At 41.0% G+C, this 16,843-nt stretch overlaps 1 protein-coding gene across 1 annotated transcript; it reads right to left on the bottom strand.

Moving 5' to 3' along the window:
• Window positions 1–1,059: 1,059 nt before the first annotated feature.
• Window positions 1,060–3,096, bottom strand: LOC120432226 (46 kDa FK506-binding nuclear protein). Its single transcript, XM_039597400.2, has 3 exons — window positions 2,938–3,096; window positions 2,392–2,768; window positions 1,060–2,204 (listed from the first exon to the last, which is right to left on the bottom strand). The coding sequence occupies exons 1-3, from the start codon at window positions 2,945–2,947 to the stop codon at window positions 1,452–1,454; spliced, it is 1,140 nt and encodes a 379-aa protein (XP_039453334.1). The 5' UTR covers window positions 2,948–3,096; the 3' UTR covers window positions 1,060–1,451.
• Window positions 3,097–16,843: the final 13,747 nt, after the last annotated feature.

The following is a 16,843-nucleotide window of genomic DNA, read 5'->3' as shown; positions in this document are numbered from 1 at the left end:
TGTTAAAAAAAATAGTGCAAAAATGTATGATTCAAACATTTTCAAATACTGAAAAAACCTAAAAAAATACAAATGTTAAAAAACAAATAAAAAATTAATCCAACAAATTTAAATATTAAAAATTAAAAAAAGTAATTGAACATATTTTTAAAGATATGAATAATCAGTTTATTTGGAATTTCAAAAATTATCAACCTTTTTATATATTTTTTTAATTTTGAAGGTTTTAGATTTTTATGACGTTTTAGATTTTTTTTTGTTTCTAGAATAAAAAAATAAAAATAAACATTTTTTTTAATTACAGATGAGAAAAATTGAATTAAAAATATAAAAAATTACTTATTCGGAAATTAGGAAAAAATAAAATTTAAAATTTAGGAATACAGAAAATTTAGATTTTTAATTGGTAATCTCGTTGGTAATACTGTATTTAAAAATCTTGAGCTTTCTAGAATATTACCAATTTTCAAAGGTTTTATTTCTTTTAAGTTGATTGATTTTTTAAATTTAAATTAAAACCTAAAAAACAAGATTTTTTTTAATATTTTCAAAACTTAAAATGCAGTTATTTGGAAATAGGGGAACTATACCCTTTCTCAGCCTATTTCTATTATCGGCCTATCAGCACTTTGATCATGGATTACAGCTTTCATAAAGTGTTTTTAACTGTTCCAAAGTAATAAATAGCTTAAACAAAAGTGAGCAAGCAACTCTCCATTGTTAATACATCTGAAAATGTTGATTTAATAGCGAAAAACGGCAAAAGTGATGAGAATTGGTCGAACGGCTTAGAGTGATTAAAATGGGCATATTTCCCCTACTAGTAAAAAGTAAATTTTTACGTTAGGCATTTCAAAAATTCTGATTTTTCTTATTTGTAACATGTATTGATATTTTAAACTCTTGTAAATTCTAGAATTTATGCATGTTTTTGGATTTTACTTTATTTTTACAACTTTTAAATTACGATGGATTGATCGCAATCTTCTCACGACAAATTACGATCAAATGGAACAATCACCAGTTTAAAAATGTCCGTTAATTAAAAACACAACTCCGTTTAAGATTTTCCACATTTTGTGTTTATTATCATTTATTTGACGAATAACATTACTCTTTCTCTCTTTCTTATCAAAAAAAGAAAAACCACTCCGCACGAGCACGAGCGCGCGTGCGACAAATTAGTGCAACTTTTTTACAACAAAAAGGAGCAATAATCCTACCACACTACAGAGCAATATTGAAAAGGGAGGCGGCTGCTGCTATGCTGAGAGATGTTTTGCTTCTTTTCTCTTAGAAAAAAAAAAATGTTGGTAAAATCGACACTTGACTTTAGGTTTTTATGGCTAACGGCATTTTGTGTGGTGTGTGTGTGTGAATTATTGTGTACTCTCTTTCGGGGACGACTTAACGATAAGTTTAAGCTGAAGGGGGGAGGGGGATATTCTAACTTAGAAGACGTTCTTGAGCTCGACGTCAAACACGAGCGTGCTGTTGGGCGGGATGACCGGCGGGCTGCCTCGGGTTCCGTACGCCAGCTGGTGGGGCACGGTCAGTCGTCGCTTGCCACCGACCTTCATTCCGGCGACGCCGAGGTCCCATCCCTTGATGACTTCGCCGCGTCCGAGCGCGAACTTGAAGCCGGGTCCCTTGGACGAGGAATCGAACACTTTGTTGTTCTTCTTGAGGCGACCCTCGTAGTACACGGCGACCTTCTTGCCGGGCTTGGCCTCGACGCCACCGCCGACCTTCAGATCTTCGACGACCAGTCCACCCTGCAGGGTGCGCGTCTTGCCGGCTTCCTCCTTCTGGCCCGCGGACTTGTCCTCCTTCTTCAGCTCCTTCGACGAGGCTTTGCCGTTTTCAACGCCGTTCTGCTTGGCGGGCTTCTTCTCGACCTTGGCGACCTTAGCCTTGGGCTGTTCATCCTCCGAGTCGTCCTCTTCATCGTCATCATCATCATCGTCTTCCTCATCATCGTCGTCGTCATCATCCGAGTCATCTTCCTCGCCGTCAGCCTTGCTCTCATCCAGTCCCTCGTCATCCGAATCGTCCTCGTCGGAATCGTCCTCATCGTCGTCACTTTCCGCCTTCTTGGCGCCCTTGGGCAGCTCAAACGTCTCGTCCATGTCGTCCTCGTCGCCCTCCTCCAGCTGGACCTCCTTGGCGTTCACCTTCTGTGCCACCTTCTTGGCGATGCGGTCCTGGAAAAGGAGAAAAATGTTTTAAATAAATTCACAATGTTTGTAAACAATCCCCGCCAAATCCAAGTAGGCGGATAGCTCAAGCTCTTCGCTTGTCACCTCGTGCTTCCCGCATGCTTTGATCCAACTCAAAACATTGGCAACAATGTGGCAGCTGCCTGCCCTTGAAATCATCCCCCCTCCCTACCTGCTTGGCGGCCTTTCCGTTCTTGGCCGGTGCGGCCACCTCCTCCTCCAGCTCGGCGTCCTCTTCCTCGTCTTCCTCCTCATCCCCCAGCCCGCCGAACATGTCCTCCTCGCTCGGCACCAAATACCCCGTCAGGTGCACCATTCCGTCACCTTTCGTGGCCAGCGAGATCTGGTCGCCCTCCTCAAAGTTCAGATCCAGCGCGACCTGGGGCCGGTCCTTGCCCAGGGTGCACAGCAGGTACGTGTTTTCCTCCGACGTTAACATAACCTGCACGTCACCGCCATTGCTTTTGCTCAGATCCAGCGCGGCCTGCGACAGATGGAACGCCTTCTGCACCGTCTGCGAGTACTTCTTGTTCGTCTTCAGGATGAGTCCTGCCGGAAGTGGACGGGGAAAAAGAATCGAAAACACGCGGTTTTTGGTGAAATTTTTCTTGTCGCGACATGTTTGACATTTCGCGGCGAGAGAGCCATCTTGTCCAGACGCCGGGCACGAAAACACGCAGCAGGCCGCGTTTTTCATCCAAATATTTTTTCAACTTACCCCAAAACATTTTGATGGCCGGTTATTTTTTTCAACAAAAAACTAAAAAATCAACAAGGCCGGAATTGACGGCGGTGGGGCACACACTCGAGGGATGGAAAAAAACGCGTTTTGTTCTTTGGAGCCGGAATCGCGGCGCACTTCTGCTCTTGTCGCGTGTTGCTTGGTGAGTGTGCGAGTGACGAATGAACGAAGGGAACGAACAACGGCGCGGCCGGCGGCTGTGGAAAAATGTGGTCGGCGTGTGGGTGTAGTGGTGAGTGACTTCAAACGCGGGAGTGCGTGTGTTGGAATCTTTCGTCAAGTTTTTTTTAGCAGGCAGGGTTGCCAGTTGACAAGTGGGTGAAAAATACACGCTCATATGAAATAATTAATTTCTAAGTTATTTTCACTCAGATTTTGTCATGCTATTGACAAAGGACTTTGTCTTAAAGCTCTATCTGCGGTGTCAATGCAAAATTTTTCGAAAATGTAGCGTTACCGTCGCAAGCCCTCGGCGTGACATTCTGTTTTTGTTGCGTAGATGCCGTGAAAACTATTTAAGCTAAAAGTTAGCCTCTGGAGGATTTAGTGTCCATCAGACTTTCATCAAAGACGGACCTTACGTTGGGAATTTTATTGCTCACACACACACACGCAGGTGGTGCACGAACTTGAGAGGAGGTCCAAGAAGTTATTGACGGTAGCCAGAACGGTCACCGGAATACCAAAATAATTGGGAACAATTTGGTAGGATATCGGCCACACCCGGAGTGGCCAGTGCCCTTTGGGAAGGTTCTACCGGGAGGACATTTACGGAACCATACAAATTTGGGCAATATGGGTATCAAAATTCATGGTTTTTGATACTGGTAATGAAAATGACCATTTTGGCAGGATTGGCCACACCCGGAGTGGCCATTGCCCTGAGGGAATGTTCTACCGGGAGGACATTTACGGAACCATACAAATTTGGGCAATATGGGTATCAAAATTCATGGTTTTTGATACTGGTGATGAAAATGGCCATTTTGGCAGAATTGGCCACACCCGGAGTGGCCAGTGCCCTGAGGGAAGGTTCTACCGGGAGGACATTTACGGAACCATACGACTTGGGGCAATATGCGTATCAAAATTCATGGTTTTTGATACTGGTGATGAAATGGCCATTTTGGCAGGATTGGCCACACCCGGAGTGGCCATTGCCCTGAGGGAAGGTTCTACCGGGAGGACATTTACGGAACCATACAAATTTGGGCAATATGGGTATCAAAATTCATGGTTTTTGATACTGGTGATGAAAATGGCCATTTTGGCAGGATTGGCCACACCTGGAGTGGCCAGTGCCCTGAGGGAAGGTTCTACCGGGAGGACATTTACGGAACCATACAAATTTGGGCAATATGCGTATCAAAATTCATGGATTTTGATACTGGTGATGAAAATGGCCATTTTGGCAGGATTGGCCACACCCGGAGTGGCCATTGCCCTGAGGGAAGGTTCTACCGGGAGGACATTTACGGAACCATACAAATTTGGGCAATATGGGTATCAAAATTCATGGTTTTGATACTGGTGATGAAAATGGCCATTTTGGCAGAATTGGCCACACCCGGAGTAGCCAGTGACCTGAGGGAAGGTTCTACCGGGAGGACATTTACGGAACCATACAAATTTGGGCAATATGCGTATCAAAATTCATGGTTTTTGATACTGGTGATGAAAATGGCCATTTTGGCAGGATTGGCCACACCCGGAGTGGCCATTGCCCTGAGGGAAGGTTCTACCGGGAGGACATTTACGGAACCATACAAATTTGGGCAATATGGGTATCAAAATTCATGGTTTTTGATACTGGTGATGAAAATGGCCATTTTGGCAGGATTGGCCACACCTGGAGTGGCCAGTGCCCTGAGGGAAGGTTCTACCGGGAGGACATTTACGGAACCATACAAATTTGGGCAATATGCGTATCAAAATTCATGGTTTTTGATACTGGTGATGAAAATGGCCATTTTGGCAGGATTGGCCACACCAAGAGTGGCCATTGCCCTGAGGGAAGGTTCTACCGGGAGGACATTTACGGAACCATACAAATTTGGGCAATATGGGTATCAAAATTCATGGTTTTTGATACTGGTAATGAAAATTACCATTTTGGCAGGATTGGCCACACCCGGAGTGGCCATGGCCCTGAGGGAAGGATCTACCAGGGGGACATTTATTGAACCATACGACTTAAGGCAATATGGGTATCAAAATTCATGGTTTTTGATACTGGTGATGAAAATGGCCATTTTGGCAGGATTGGCCACACCCGGAGTGGCCATTGCCCTCAGGGAAGGTTCTACCGGGAGGACATTTACGGAACCATACGCCTTGGGGCAATATGGGTATCAAAATTCATGGTTTTTGATACTGGTAATGAAAATTACCATTTTGGCAGGATTGGCCACACCCGGAGTGGCCATTGCCCTGAGGGAAGGTTCTACCGGGAGGACATTTACGGAACCATACAAATTTGGGCAATATGGGTATCAAAATTCATGGTTTTTGATACTGGTGATGAAAATGGCCATTTTGGCAGGATTGGCCACACCCGGAGTGGCCATTGCCCTCAGGGAAGGTTCTACCGGGAGGACATTTACGGAACCATACGCCTTGGGGCAATATGCGTATCAAAATTCATGGTTTTTGATACTGGTGATGAAAATGGCCATTTTGGCAGAATTGGCCACACCCGGAGTGGCCATTGCCCTGAGGGAAGGTTCTACCGGGAGGACATTTACGGAACCATACAAATTTGGCCAATATGGGTATCAAAATGCATGGTTTTTGAATCTTGTAATGAAAATGGCCATTTTGACTGGATTGGCCACACCCGGAGTGGCCAGTGCCCTCGGGAAGGTTCTACCGGGGGACATTAATCGAACCATACGACTTGGGGCAATATGGGAATCCAAATTCATGGTTTTTGAAACTGGTAATGAAAATGACAATTTTGACCGGATTGGCCACACCCGTAGTGGCCAAAACATGAATTTTGATACCCATATTGCCCTAAGTCGTATGGTTCGATTAGTGTCCCCACGGTAGAACCTTCCCGAGGGCACTGGCCACTCCGGGTGTGGCCAATCCAGTCAAAATGGCCATTTTCATTACCAGTTTCAAAAAACCATGAATTTTGATACCTATATTGCCCCAAGTCGTATGGTTTGATTAATGTCCCCCCCGGTAGAACCTTCCCCAGGGCAATAACCACTCCGGGTGTGGCCAATCCGGTCAAAATGGCCATTTTCATTACCAGTTTAAAAAACCATGAATTTTGATACCCATATTGCCCCAAGTCGTATGGTTCGATTAATGTCCCCACGGTAGAACCTTCCCGAGGGCACTGGCCACTCCGGGTGTGGCCAATCCAGTCAAAATGCCCATTTCCATTACCAGTTTAAAAAACCATGAATTTTGATACCCATATTGGCCCAAGTCGTATGGTTCGATTAATGTCCCCCGGTATAACCTTCCCGAGGGCACTGGCCACTCCGGGTGTGGCCAATCCAGTCAAAATGGCCATTTTCATTACCATATTCAAAAACCATGAATTTTGATACCTATATTGCCCCAAGTCGTATGGTTCGATTAATGTCCCCACGGTAGAACCTTCCCGAGGGCACTGGCCACTCCGGGTGTGGCCAATCCAGTCAAAATGGCCATTTTCATTACAAGATTCAAAAACCATGCATTTTTATACCCATATTGCCCAAATTTGTATGGTTCCGTAAATGTCCTCCCGGTAGAACCTTCCCTCAGGGCACTGGCCACTCCAGGTGTGGCCAATCCGGTCAAAATGGCCATTTTCATTACCAGTTTAAAAAACCATGAGTTTTGATACCCATATTGCCCCAAGTTGTATGGTTCGATTAATGTCCCCACGGTAGAACCTTCCCGAGGGCACTGGCCACTCCGGGTGTGGCCAATCCAGTCAAAATGCCCATTTCCATTACCAGTTTAAAAAACCATGAATTTTGATACCCATATTGGCCCAAGTCGTATGGTTCGATTAATGTCCCCCGGTATAACCTTCCCGAGGGCACTGGCCACTCCGGGTGTGGCCAATCCAGTCAAAATGGCCATTTTCATTACCATATTCAAAAACCATGAATTTTGATACCTATATTGCCCCAAGTCGTATGGTTCGATTAATGTCCCCACGGTAGAACCTTCCCGAGGGCACTGGCCACTCCGGGTGTGGCCAATCCAGTCAAAATGGCCATTTTCATTACCATATTCAAAAACCATGAATTTTGATACCTATATTGCCCCAAGTCGTATGGTTCGATTAATGTCCCCACGGTAGAACCTTCCCGAGGGCACTGGCCACTCCGGGTGTGGCCAATCCAGTCAAAATGGCCATTTTCATTACAAGATTCAAAAACCATGCATTTTTATACCCATATTGCCCCAAGTCGTATGGTTCGATTAATGTCCCCCGGTAGAACCTTCCCCAGGGCAATGGCCACTCCGGGTGTGGCCAATCCTGCCAAAATGGCCATTTTCATTACCAGTTTAAAAAACCATGAGTTTTGATACCCATATTGCCCCAAGTTGTATGGTTCGATTAATGTCCCCACGGTAGAACCTTCCCGAGGGCACTGGCCACTCCGGGTGTGGCCAATCCAGTCAAAATGCCCATTTCCATTACCAGTTTAAAAAACCATGAATTTTGATACCCATATTGGCCCAAGTCGTATGGTTCGATTAATGTCCCCCGGTATAACCTTCCCGAGGGCACTGGCCACTCCGGGTGTGGCCAATCCAGTCAAAATGGCCATTTTCATTACCATATTCAAAAACCATGAATTTTGATACCTATATTGCCCCAAGTCGTATGGTTCGATTAATGTCCCCACGGTAGAACCTTCCCGAGGGCACTGGCCACTCCGGGTGTGGCCAATCCAGTCAAAATGGCCATTTTCATTACAAGATTCAAAAACCATGCATTTTTATACCCATATTGCCCCAAGTCGTATGGTTCGATTAATGTCCCCCGGTAGAACCTTCCCCAGGGCAATGGCCACTCCGGGTGTGGCCAATCCTGCCAAAATGGCCATTTTCATTACCAGTTTAAAAAACCATGAGTTTTGATACCCATATTGCCCCAAGTTGTATGGTTCGATTAATGTCCCCACGGTAGAACCTTCCCGAGGGCACTGGCCACTCCGGGTGTGGCCAATCCAGTCAAAATGGCCATTTTCATTACCATATTCAAAAACCATGAATTTTGATACCTATATTGCCCCAAGTCGTATGGTTCGATTAATGTCCCCACGGTAGAACCTTCCCGAGGGCACTGGCCACTCCGGGTGTGGCCAATCCAGTCAAAATGGCCATTTTCATTACAAGATTCAAAAACCATGCATTTTTATACCCATATTGCCCCAAGTCGTATGGTTCGATTAATGTCCCCCGGTAGAACCTTCCCCAGGGCAATGGCCACTCCGGGTGTGGCCAATCCTGCCAAAATGGCCATTTTCATTACCAGTTTAAAAAACCATGAGTTTTGATACCCATATTGCCCCAAGTTGTATGGTTCGATTAATGTCCCCACGGTAGAACCTTCCCGAGGGCACTGGCCACTCCGGGTGTGGCCAATCCAGTCAAAATGCCCATTTCCATTACCAGTTTAAAAAACCATGAATTTTGATACCCATATTGGCCCAAGTCGTATGGTTCGATTAATGTCCCCCGGTATAACCTTCCCGAGGGCACTGGCCACTCCGGGTGTGGCCAATCCAGTCAAAATGGCCATTTTCATTACCATATTCAAAAACCATGAATTTTGATACCTATATTGCCCCAAGTCGTATGGTTCGATTAATGTCCCCACGGTAGAACCTTCCCGAGGGCACTGGCCACTCCGGGTGTGGCCAATCCAGTCAAAATGGCCATTTTCATTACAAGATTCAAAAACCATGCATTTTTATACCCATATTACCCCAAGTCGTATGGTTCGATTAATGTCCCCCGGTAGAACCTTCCCCAGGGCAATGGCCACTCCGGGTGTGGCCAATCCTGCCAAAATGGCCATTTTCATTACCAGTTTAAAAAACCATGAGTTTTGATACCCATATTGCCCCAAGTTGTATGGTTCGATTAATGTCCCCACGGTAGAACCTTCCCGAGGGCACTGGCCACTCCGGGTGTGGCCAATCCAGTCAAAATGGCCATTTTCATTACAAGATTCAAAAACCATGCATTTTTATACCCATATTGCCCAAATTTGTATGGTTCCGTAAATGTCCTCCCGGTAGAACCTTCCCTCAGGGCACTGGCCACTCCAGGTGTGGCCAATCCGGTCAAAATGGCCATTTTCATTACCAGTTTAAAAAACCATGAGTTTTGATACCCATATTGCCCCAAGTTGTATGGTTCGATTAATGTCCCCACGGTAGAACCTTCCCGAGGGCACTGGCCACTCCGGGTGTGGCCAATCCAGTCAAAATGCCCATTTCCATTACCAGTTTAAAAAACCATGAATTTTGATACCCATATTGGCCCAAGTCGTATGGTTCGATTAATGTCCCCCGGTATAACCTTCCCGAGGGCACTGGCCACTCCGGGTGTGGCCAATCCAGTCAAAATGGCCATTTTCATTACAAGATTCAAAAACCATGCATTTTTATACCCATATTGCCCCAAGTCGTATGGTTCGATTAATGTCCCCCGGTAGAACCTTCCCCAGGGCAATGGCCACTCCGGGTGTGGCCAATCCGGTCAAAATGGCCATTTTCATTACCAGTTTAAAAAACCATGAATTTTGATACCCATATTGCCCCAAGTCGTATGGTTCGATTAATGTCCCCACGGTAGAACCTTCCCGAGGGCACTGGCCACTCCGGGTGTGGCCAATCCAGTCAAAATGCCCATTTCCATTACCAGTTTAAAAAACCATGAATTTTGATACCCATATTGGCCCAAGTCGTATGGTTCGATTAATGTCCCCACGGTAGAACCTTCCCGAGGGCACTGGCCACTCCGGGTGTGGCCAATATCCTATAAATGTGGTCCCAAGCCCATTGCCCCAAATCATTCTGGTCCGGTGACTGTCCTTGCAATCTTCATAAGAACAGAATTCCTCCCAATTTAGTGCACAAACTGTGTCTTTCAATGTGTGCGTGTGTGTGTGTGTGTGTGTGAGCAATAAAATTACCACCGTGGATCCGCTCTTGTCGAAACTTCGTAAGGCACTGAATTTTTCTGAGGCTATCTGTTAGCTTAAATAGTTCGCATGAAATGTGGCAACATGGTGCAAATTTTGCCTCCTCTCCTGTTTACGTGGAACTGTCACGCGAGAACGTTGCACCACTGTTGCCACATTTCATGCGAACTATTTAAGCTAACAGATAGCCTCAGAAAAATTCAGTGCCTTACGAAGTTTCGACAAGAGCGGATCCACGGTGGTAATTTTATTGCTCACACACACACACACACACGCACACATTGAAAGACACAGTTTGTGCACTAAATTGGGAGGAATTCTGTTCTTATGAAGATTGCAAGGACAGTCACCGGACCAGAATGATTTGGGGCAATGGGCTTGGGACCACATTTATAGGATATTGGCCACACCCGGAGTGGTCAGTGCCCTCGGGAAGGTTCTACCAGGGGGACATTAATCGAACCATACGACTTGGGGCAATATGGGTATCAAAATTCATGGTTTTTTAAACTGGTAATGAAAATGGCCATTTTGACCGGATTGGCCACACCCGGAGTGGCCATTGCCCTCAGGGAAGGTTCTACCGGGAGGACATTAATCGTACCATACGACTTGGGGCAATATGGGTATCAAAATTCATGGTTTTTTAAACTGGTAATGGAAATGGGCATTTTGACCGGATTGGCCACACCCGGAGTGGCCAGTGCCCTCGGGAAGGTTCTACCAGGGGACATTAATCGAACCATACGCTTGACCATACGACTTGGGGCAATATGGGTATCAAAATTCATGATTTTTGAAACTGGTAATGAAAATGGCCATTTTGGCAGGATTGGCCACACCCGGAGTGGCCAGTGCCCTCGGGAAGGTTCTACCAGGGGGACATTAATCGAACCATACGACTTGGGGCAATATGGGTATCAAAATTCATGGTTTTTTAAACTGGTAATGAAAATGGCCATTTTGACCGGATTGGCCACACCCGGAGTGGCCATTGCCCTCAGGGAAGGTTCTACCGGGAGGACATTAATCGTACCATACGACTTGGGGCAATATGGGTATCAAAATTCATGGTTTTTTAAACTGGTAATGGAAATGGGCATTTTGACCGGATTGGCCACACCCGGAGTGGCCAGTGCCCTCGGGAAGGTTCTACCAGGGGACATTAATCGAACCATACGCTTGACCATACGACTTGGGGCAATATGGGTATCAAAATTCATGATTTTTGAAACTGGTAATGAAAATGGCCATTTTGGCAGGATTGGCCACACCCGGAGTGGCCAGTGCCCTCGGGAAGGTTCTACCAGGGGGACATTAATCGAACCATACGACTTGGGGCAATATGGGTATCAAAATTCATGGTTTTTTAAACTGGTAATGAAAATGGCTATTTTGACCGGATTGGCCACACCCGGAGTGGCAATTGCCCTCGGGAAGGTTCTACCGGGGGGACATTAATCGAACTATTCGACTGGGTACCAAAATTCATGGTTTTTGATACTGGACATGAAAATTACCATTTTGATTGGACATTTTCCGAACCATACTTGTTTTGGCAATTTATTTCCACAGAGGTGCCAAAGATTGAAAACATTTTATAGGAATAAATTATTTAGGATTTAATACATAGGCAATGTTTTAAAAATATAAAATAAAATAGAATATTTTTTAGGAGTTTTGTACAAAGTTCTTTGTCCTATTGGTCATGTAGAACATAACCACCTGCACCTTTTTTTATTGAAAATTCAATTTAGTAAATGAGTTTGAGTATTCTTAAAATAATTACTAAACTTTTATTTTTTATCAATATTGGGTTATCGAGATGTTAAATGTGCACGTGGAGATGTAGAAAATTTCACTCCATGTACCGGCTCACATCTCTCTTCTTAATTTTTCGATAGGGTGTATCGAGAAATTAAAAAGAATGATGAAAAACCTTACAGCTCCCTGACAGAGATTTAAATCCATGTTGCACTGTTAATTTCTCGATAGGAAGTGAGAAAGCAAGTTTCTATCAAAAGTAGTTTAAATAGTAAAAATCAGTAAGTTGGATTCAGTAAGAAAAAGGAGAGGAGAACCTGCCAAACATATGAGAATTTCCCGTACACATCTGAAGTTTGTATTGAAAAGGTCCAATAAACAAAATTTTCAGTTTTTGCTTTTTGGGTGTTTTTAATACCCCTGACTCGAGGCGGTTTCAAAAACTTCCAAAAAGCAAAAATTGTAAATTTGTTTTATTGGACCTTTCAAAAAAAAAAAAACTCCAGAAATATTCAAAAATTCTGGAAATAAAAAAAAAATAAAATTCAAAAAATCAAGTTTCCAACAATAAAAATATAAAAAATTGTAAAAAGTAAAAAAAAACCAATTAAGAAATTATGAAGTTCAAATTACAAATATTTAAAAATTAAAAAAAACTGTCAAACTTAAAATAAATCCAGTGTGCAAAAACCAATGGCATTTAAAATTTAAACACGAATCACAAAATTTTTATTTCTCAAAGATGGGCCGCTTACCTAAAAAAACTCAAAAAATGCTCCAAAATTATCTGATTTTCTGTAATTAAAGGAGGCGGCATTTCGGATTTTGTTAAGACTTTTTTTCTACGCATAATTGTCCCATGTCATTTTTCGACGATTGTGACTTTTTATCATTTTTAAGTTTAGTTTTAGGTATACTTTCAAAAAACACATAAAATCTAGTACTTTGTTCAGAAAATCATTGAAAACAACACCAAGTCTGTTTGTCACATCGTTGAACTTCGACGCATAATTGTCCCACCAAGTATTTTCTATCACGAAATCATGAGTTTTACTAAACATTTTATCTTGTTTACTTGATTACCTGCAAGAGGCTTTCCAATAAGAGTGATTAAATGTTAACCGGGGTGATTAGGGACATAAAGGACGAATAGGGACCCACGGGACAATTATGCGTAGAAACTCAAAAATCTATCGAAAAATTTCAATCGCGTTTTTCTCAGTTGCCCTTTTTTGAACATGGGACAATTATGCGTAGAACGGCAGTTTAAGAATATAAAATATAAAGAAATCAATAAGTTGAAAAATTTATGAATTTTAGAATCTATGAGTTGAAGTATTTAAGAATTATAAAATTCAAGCATAAAAGGATTTAAGAACTGAAGTATTTATGAATTAAAGGAATGAAAACTTAAATATTAAAAAAATAAATCTAAGAATTAAACAATACAGAGAGAGAATTTAAAAAAAAAAACTTAATAAATTTTAGAATTTTAAGTTTTTTCAGCCAATTTTTGATTTAAAAAGCATTGGAAAGAAGAACCTCTGAAATTTAAAATTTAATAAATGTTATGTGACATTGCCAATGTTTGTAAAAATGTAATTGTTTTCTGGGGTTATTTTTATATTTAAGAATTTAAGAACTCAAGATTTAAGAATTTTGGAAATGAAGGATAAATTCAAAAAAAATACTAAAGGAATTAAAAACTCGGGCAATACAAAAAATATTAATTTAGGAATATTTTTTTTAAATATAAATTAATTTAAAAATTTCCGAATTTAAGATTTTCGAATTTTCGTTTCGAAAGTTTTGAATTCTTACACTTTTGTTTTTTACAATTTTGAATATTTTAATCTTATTTATTTTATGTATTTTCTTAGCAAAACACTGTTTTTTAACTTTAATTTTTGGTTGCCAGTGAATTTCTGCTTTTGAGTGTAATATAAAACATACCTGGCAACAATGCCAAGCGATTCCTAGAAGAAGATCAACAAAAACAAAACGCGTAGTATGGAATATTATAGCGCGCATTTGAAGAAAGTGCGACACGTCGTTTACCGCTTGTAGTTTTGGGCAATACGCTCAATAATCAAGAATTTGTCATAGATTTCGTAGTATCAGCTAGGGTAAGCAATTTTTTAAATGCTCAACGTTACCACAAAATTATATTTTTGTCGAAAATAAAATACCTGAAATTTTATGTTTTTAAGTACATACAAAAATGCTGAAATTTGTTTGACCCAATTTCAACCCCCAGACCCAGTGTCACCCCTGATGATAGCATTTCTTTAAATACGATAAAATTAAAAAAAACAACGTTTTTAAGAAAAAAACAGTCCAATTTCATGTTTTGCAACCGTCATGTCAATCGAGAAATTAAAAGTGCAACATGGAGTTAAACTTTCTGTCAAGCTGCTGTGAAGTTTACCATGACAGTTGCGAAAGTTTCACTCTATGTTACCGGCTCACATCTCTCTTTTTAATTTCTCGATAAGCTGGAATTTGTATGACCCAATCTCATCCCCAGATCCAATGTTACCCCTGATGGCGGAATATGAAGTGATCGGGAATTTTTGCTGGTTTTTTAATAGTACCAGTGCTTATATTAAAAACTCAAAATTTTAACAAGACTGCACAGCAAATTCTGATGTTCGTTTTCAGTTAATATTTACTGAAAACTGCACTACTAAAATTTTCAGTTAGTTTTTCGCTGAACTTCAGTAAAAATTTGAATGTAGCTGTCAAAGTTTGCTGAAATTTCAGCAAGTTTTCATTTACTGAAAATTTCAGTAGTGCAGATTTCAGTAAATTTAACTGAATTCAGTAATGAGAAATTGTATATATACAAAAGAATTCATAAATTTACTGAAATCTGCACTAATGAAATTTTCAGTAAATGAAAACTTGCTTGCTGAAATTTCAGAAAACTTTGACATCTTCATACAAATTTTTACTGAAGTTCAGCGAAAAACTAACTGAAAATTTCAGTAGTGCAGTTTTCAGTAAATATTAACTTTAAACGAACATCAGAATTTGCTGTGTACTGAAAATTCAGTTTTATTTGACAGATCTTCGATTGCTGAAAATTCATTTTGACATTTTCAAACTTACTGAAAATCCAGTTTACCATCTGTCATCCTGATTGGTTTCAGGAAACTGAAGTTTCAGCAATTTACTATTTACTGAAAAACTCGCTGAAGATTCAGTAGTGCAGATTTCAGTAAATTTTTACTGAAATTCAGTGAAAAAAAGTTGCATACGTACCGTCATCAGGGGTGACTGGGGTGCGAGATCGGGTCGTACAATAATTCTGAAATTTGTCACCCCATATGACAGTATAGTATATAAAATCTCAACTTACAACGACACGCTTCGAGAACAAACTAAAATAGCGACCAAATAGACTGGCAGAGCAAATGTCAGAAACATAAATAGACTGGCAGCAATGTTACTGATTTTCAGTAAATTTGATACGGTTTACTGATTTTCAGTAATTCCAAAAGACAAATGCTGAATTTCAGTAAAAATAGGATTACTGAAAATTTTCAGTAAACTCATTTAATGAAAACGAACATCAGAATTTGGTGTGACAGTACTTGTTCGGTAACTGGGCTGAACGAAAAATAACGAGGGGACCAGCGATGCATAATATTTTCTTGATGAAATATAAATATAAAAATTAATCAAATTTATTTGCAATGCTTACTTTTCATTATTCTTTGATTGTGACTTGAAATTACATAAAAGTTTAATTATTTATTGAACATTATTTTTGCTTCCATTAACCCCTCGGTCATTTCGGTTTGTTTTGGTTTTTTTTACGCTTGTCTGATTTTTAAGCTGTACATATCTGGGACGGGACGGCTGGATAGAGTCTTCTTTTTGAGTGTTTACGTTTGTATTCTTCTTCTGTTTTTTGCAAGAAAATTTATGTTCGAATACAAATATCAAGCAATCTGTGATTCAGATAGCTTGACAATCCAAATTTTCTTGATGATGTTTTTCAACTCAGTGCTCAAGCATGCGGATGACTTTTTCTTTGGTTGAAATGTTGTTTAGTTTTTCCTCGCAGATTTTTTTTTTATTTGGCTGCTAAAATTTGCGGTTGGACGTGGGTGGAGGATCCTGAGTTTATGTTCCATCGTTTTACGGTGGATCCGTTCATAAGAAGCTGCCGGATACAAATCACTAGAAATGGTTGGCAAGTCAAAGATGACTCGAGGTCACGCTCGAGGTAAATGATACGATACGATCACGACGAGTCAAACAATTTTCACTCGAGTTTTCACTTCTTGATTTTTTAATGGGTTTTTTATATGAAAGATTTTTAATTTTCATTTGACTTGAAAAATGCAATATGATTTAAATGCGTTTTCTCACTTTATTCTAAAAAAAATCCTGAAAAGCCTGCAAGTTATTAAATGGGAGGGGAGATTTTTTCTAAGATCTGTCGTTGTCCCGTTACGCAAAGAAAGTAAATAAATCATTCCCAGTTCCCTAAAGAGGAGCACACTTGAAGAGTATCAGGGCCGGCATTTACAAAGCGAATTCAACGCCAATTTTTACTAAAGTAATGTTGTTAGTGCGAAAGTTAACATTCGCACGCCCTAAGGTGTCAGAATCGAAAGAAATGACTGGCAAAAACTCAAATTTGTACCAATTCATTCACTTCAAAGAGCCAAAAGTTTGTTTTTCAATTTGAAAAAGTGCGAAAAAATAAAATAGGCTAAACTGTGGCCATTATTTTTGTTTGCTTTTTAAATCCAGTTCTACGATGTTGTTTCTTCACGCGCACACATTAATTTCACGGGAAGCTCAGGTTTAATATTGTTCAATCTAGATTACATTTCTATGTAACGCGCAAAAAAAATAACAATAGTTTTAAATGGGCAAAAGAATCGTGAGTTCATGAAATGTATTGTTTTTTAAAATGAAAATGCTGAA

The sequence above is a fragment of the Culex pipiens genome, chromosome 1, assembly GCF_016801865.2.
Source record: "Culex pipiens pallens isolate TS chromosome 1, TS_CPP_V2, whole genome shotgun sequence".
NCBI lineage: Eukaryota > Metazoa > Arthropoda > Insecta > Diptera > Culicidae > Culex > Culex pipiens.
This window is presented reverse-complemented; position numbering and strand designations above follow the sequence as displayed.

Excerpts from the sequence above, each read along its gene's own strand:
- LOC120432226 (XM_039597400.2), bottom strand. Across the intron at positions 2,205-2,391 it reads ACGGAAAGGCCGCCAAGCAG|GACCGCATCGCCAAGAAGGT; the intron begins GTAGGGAGGGGG and ends CTCCTTTTCCAG.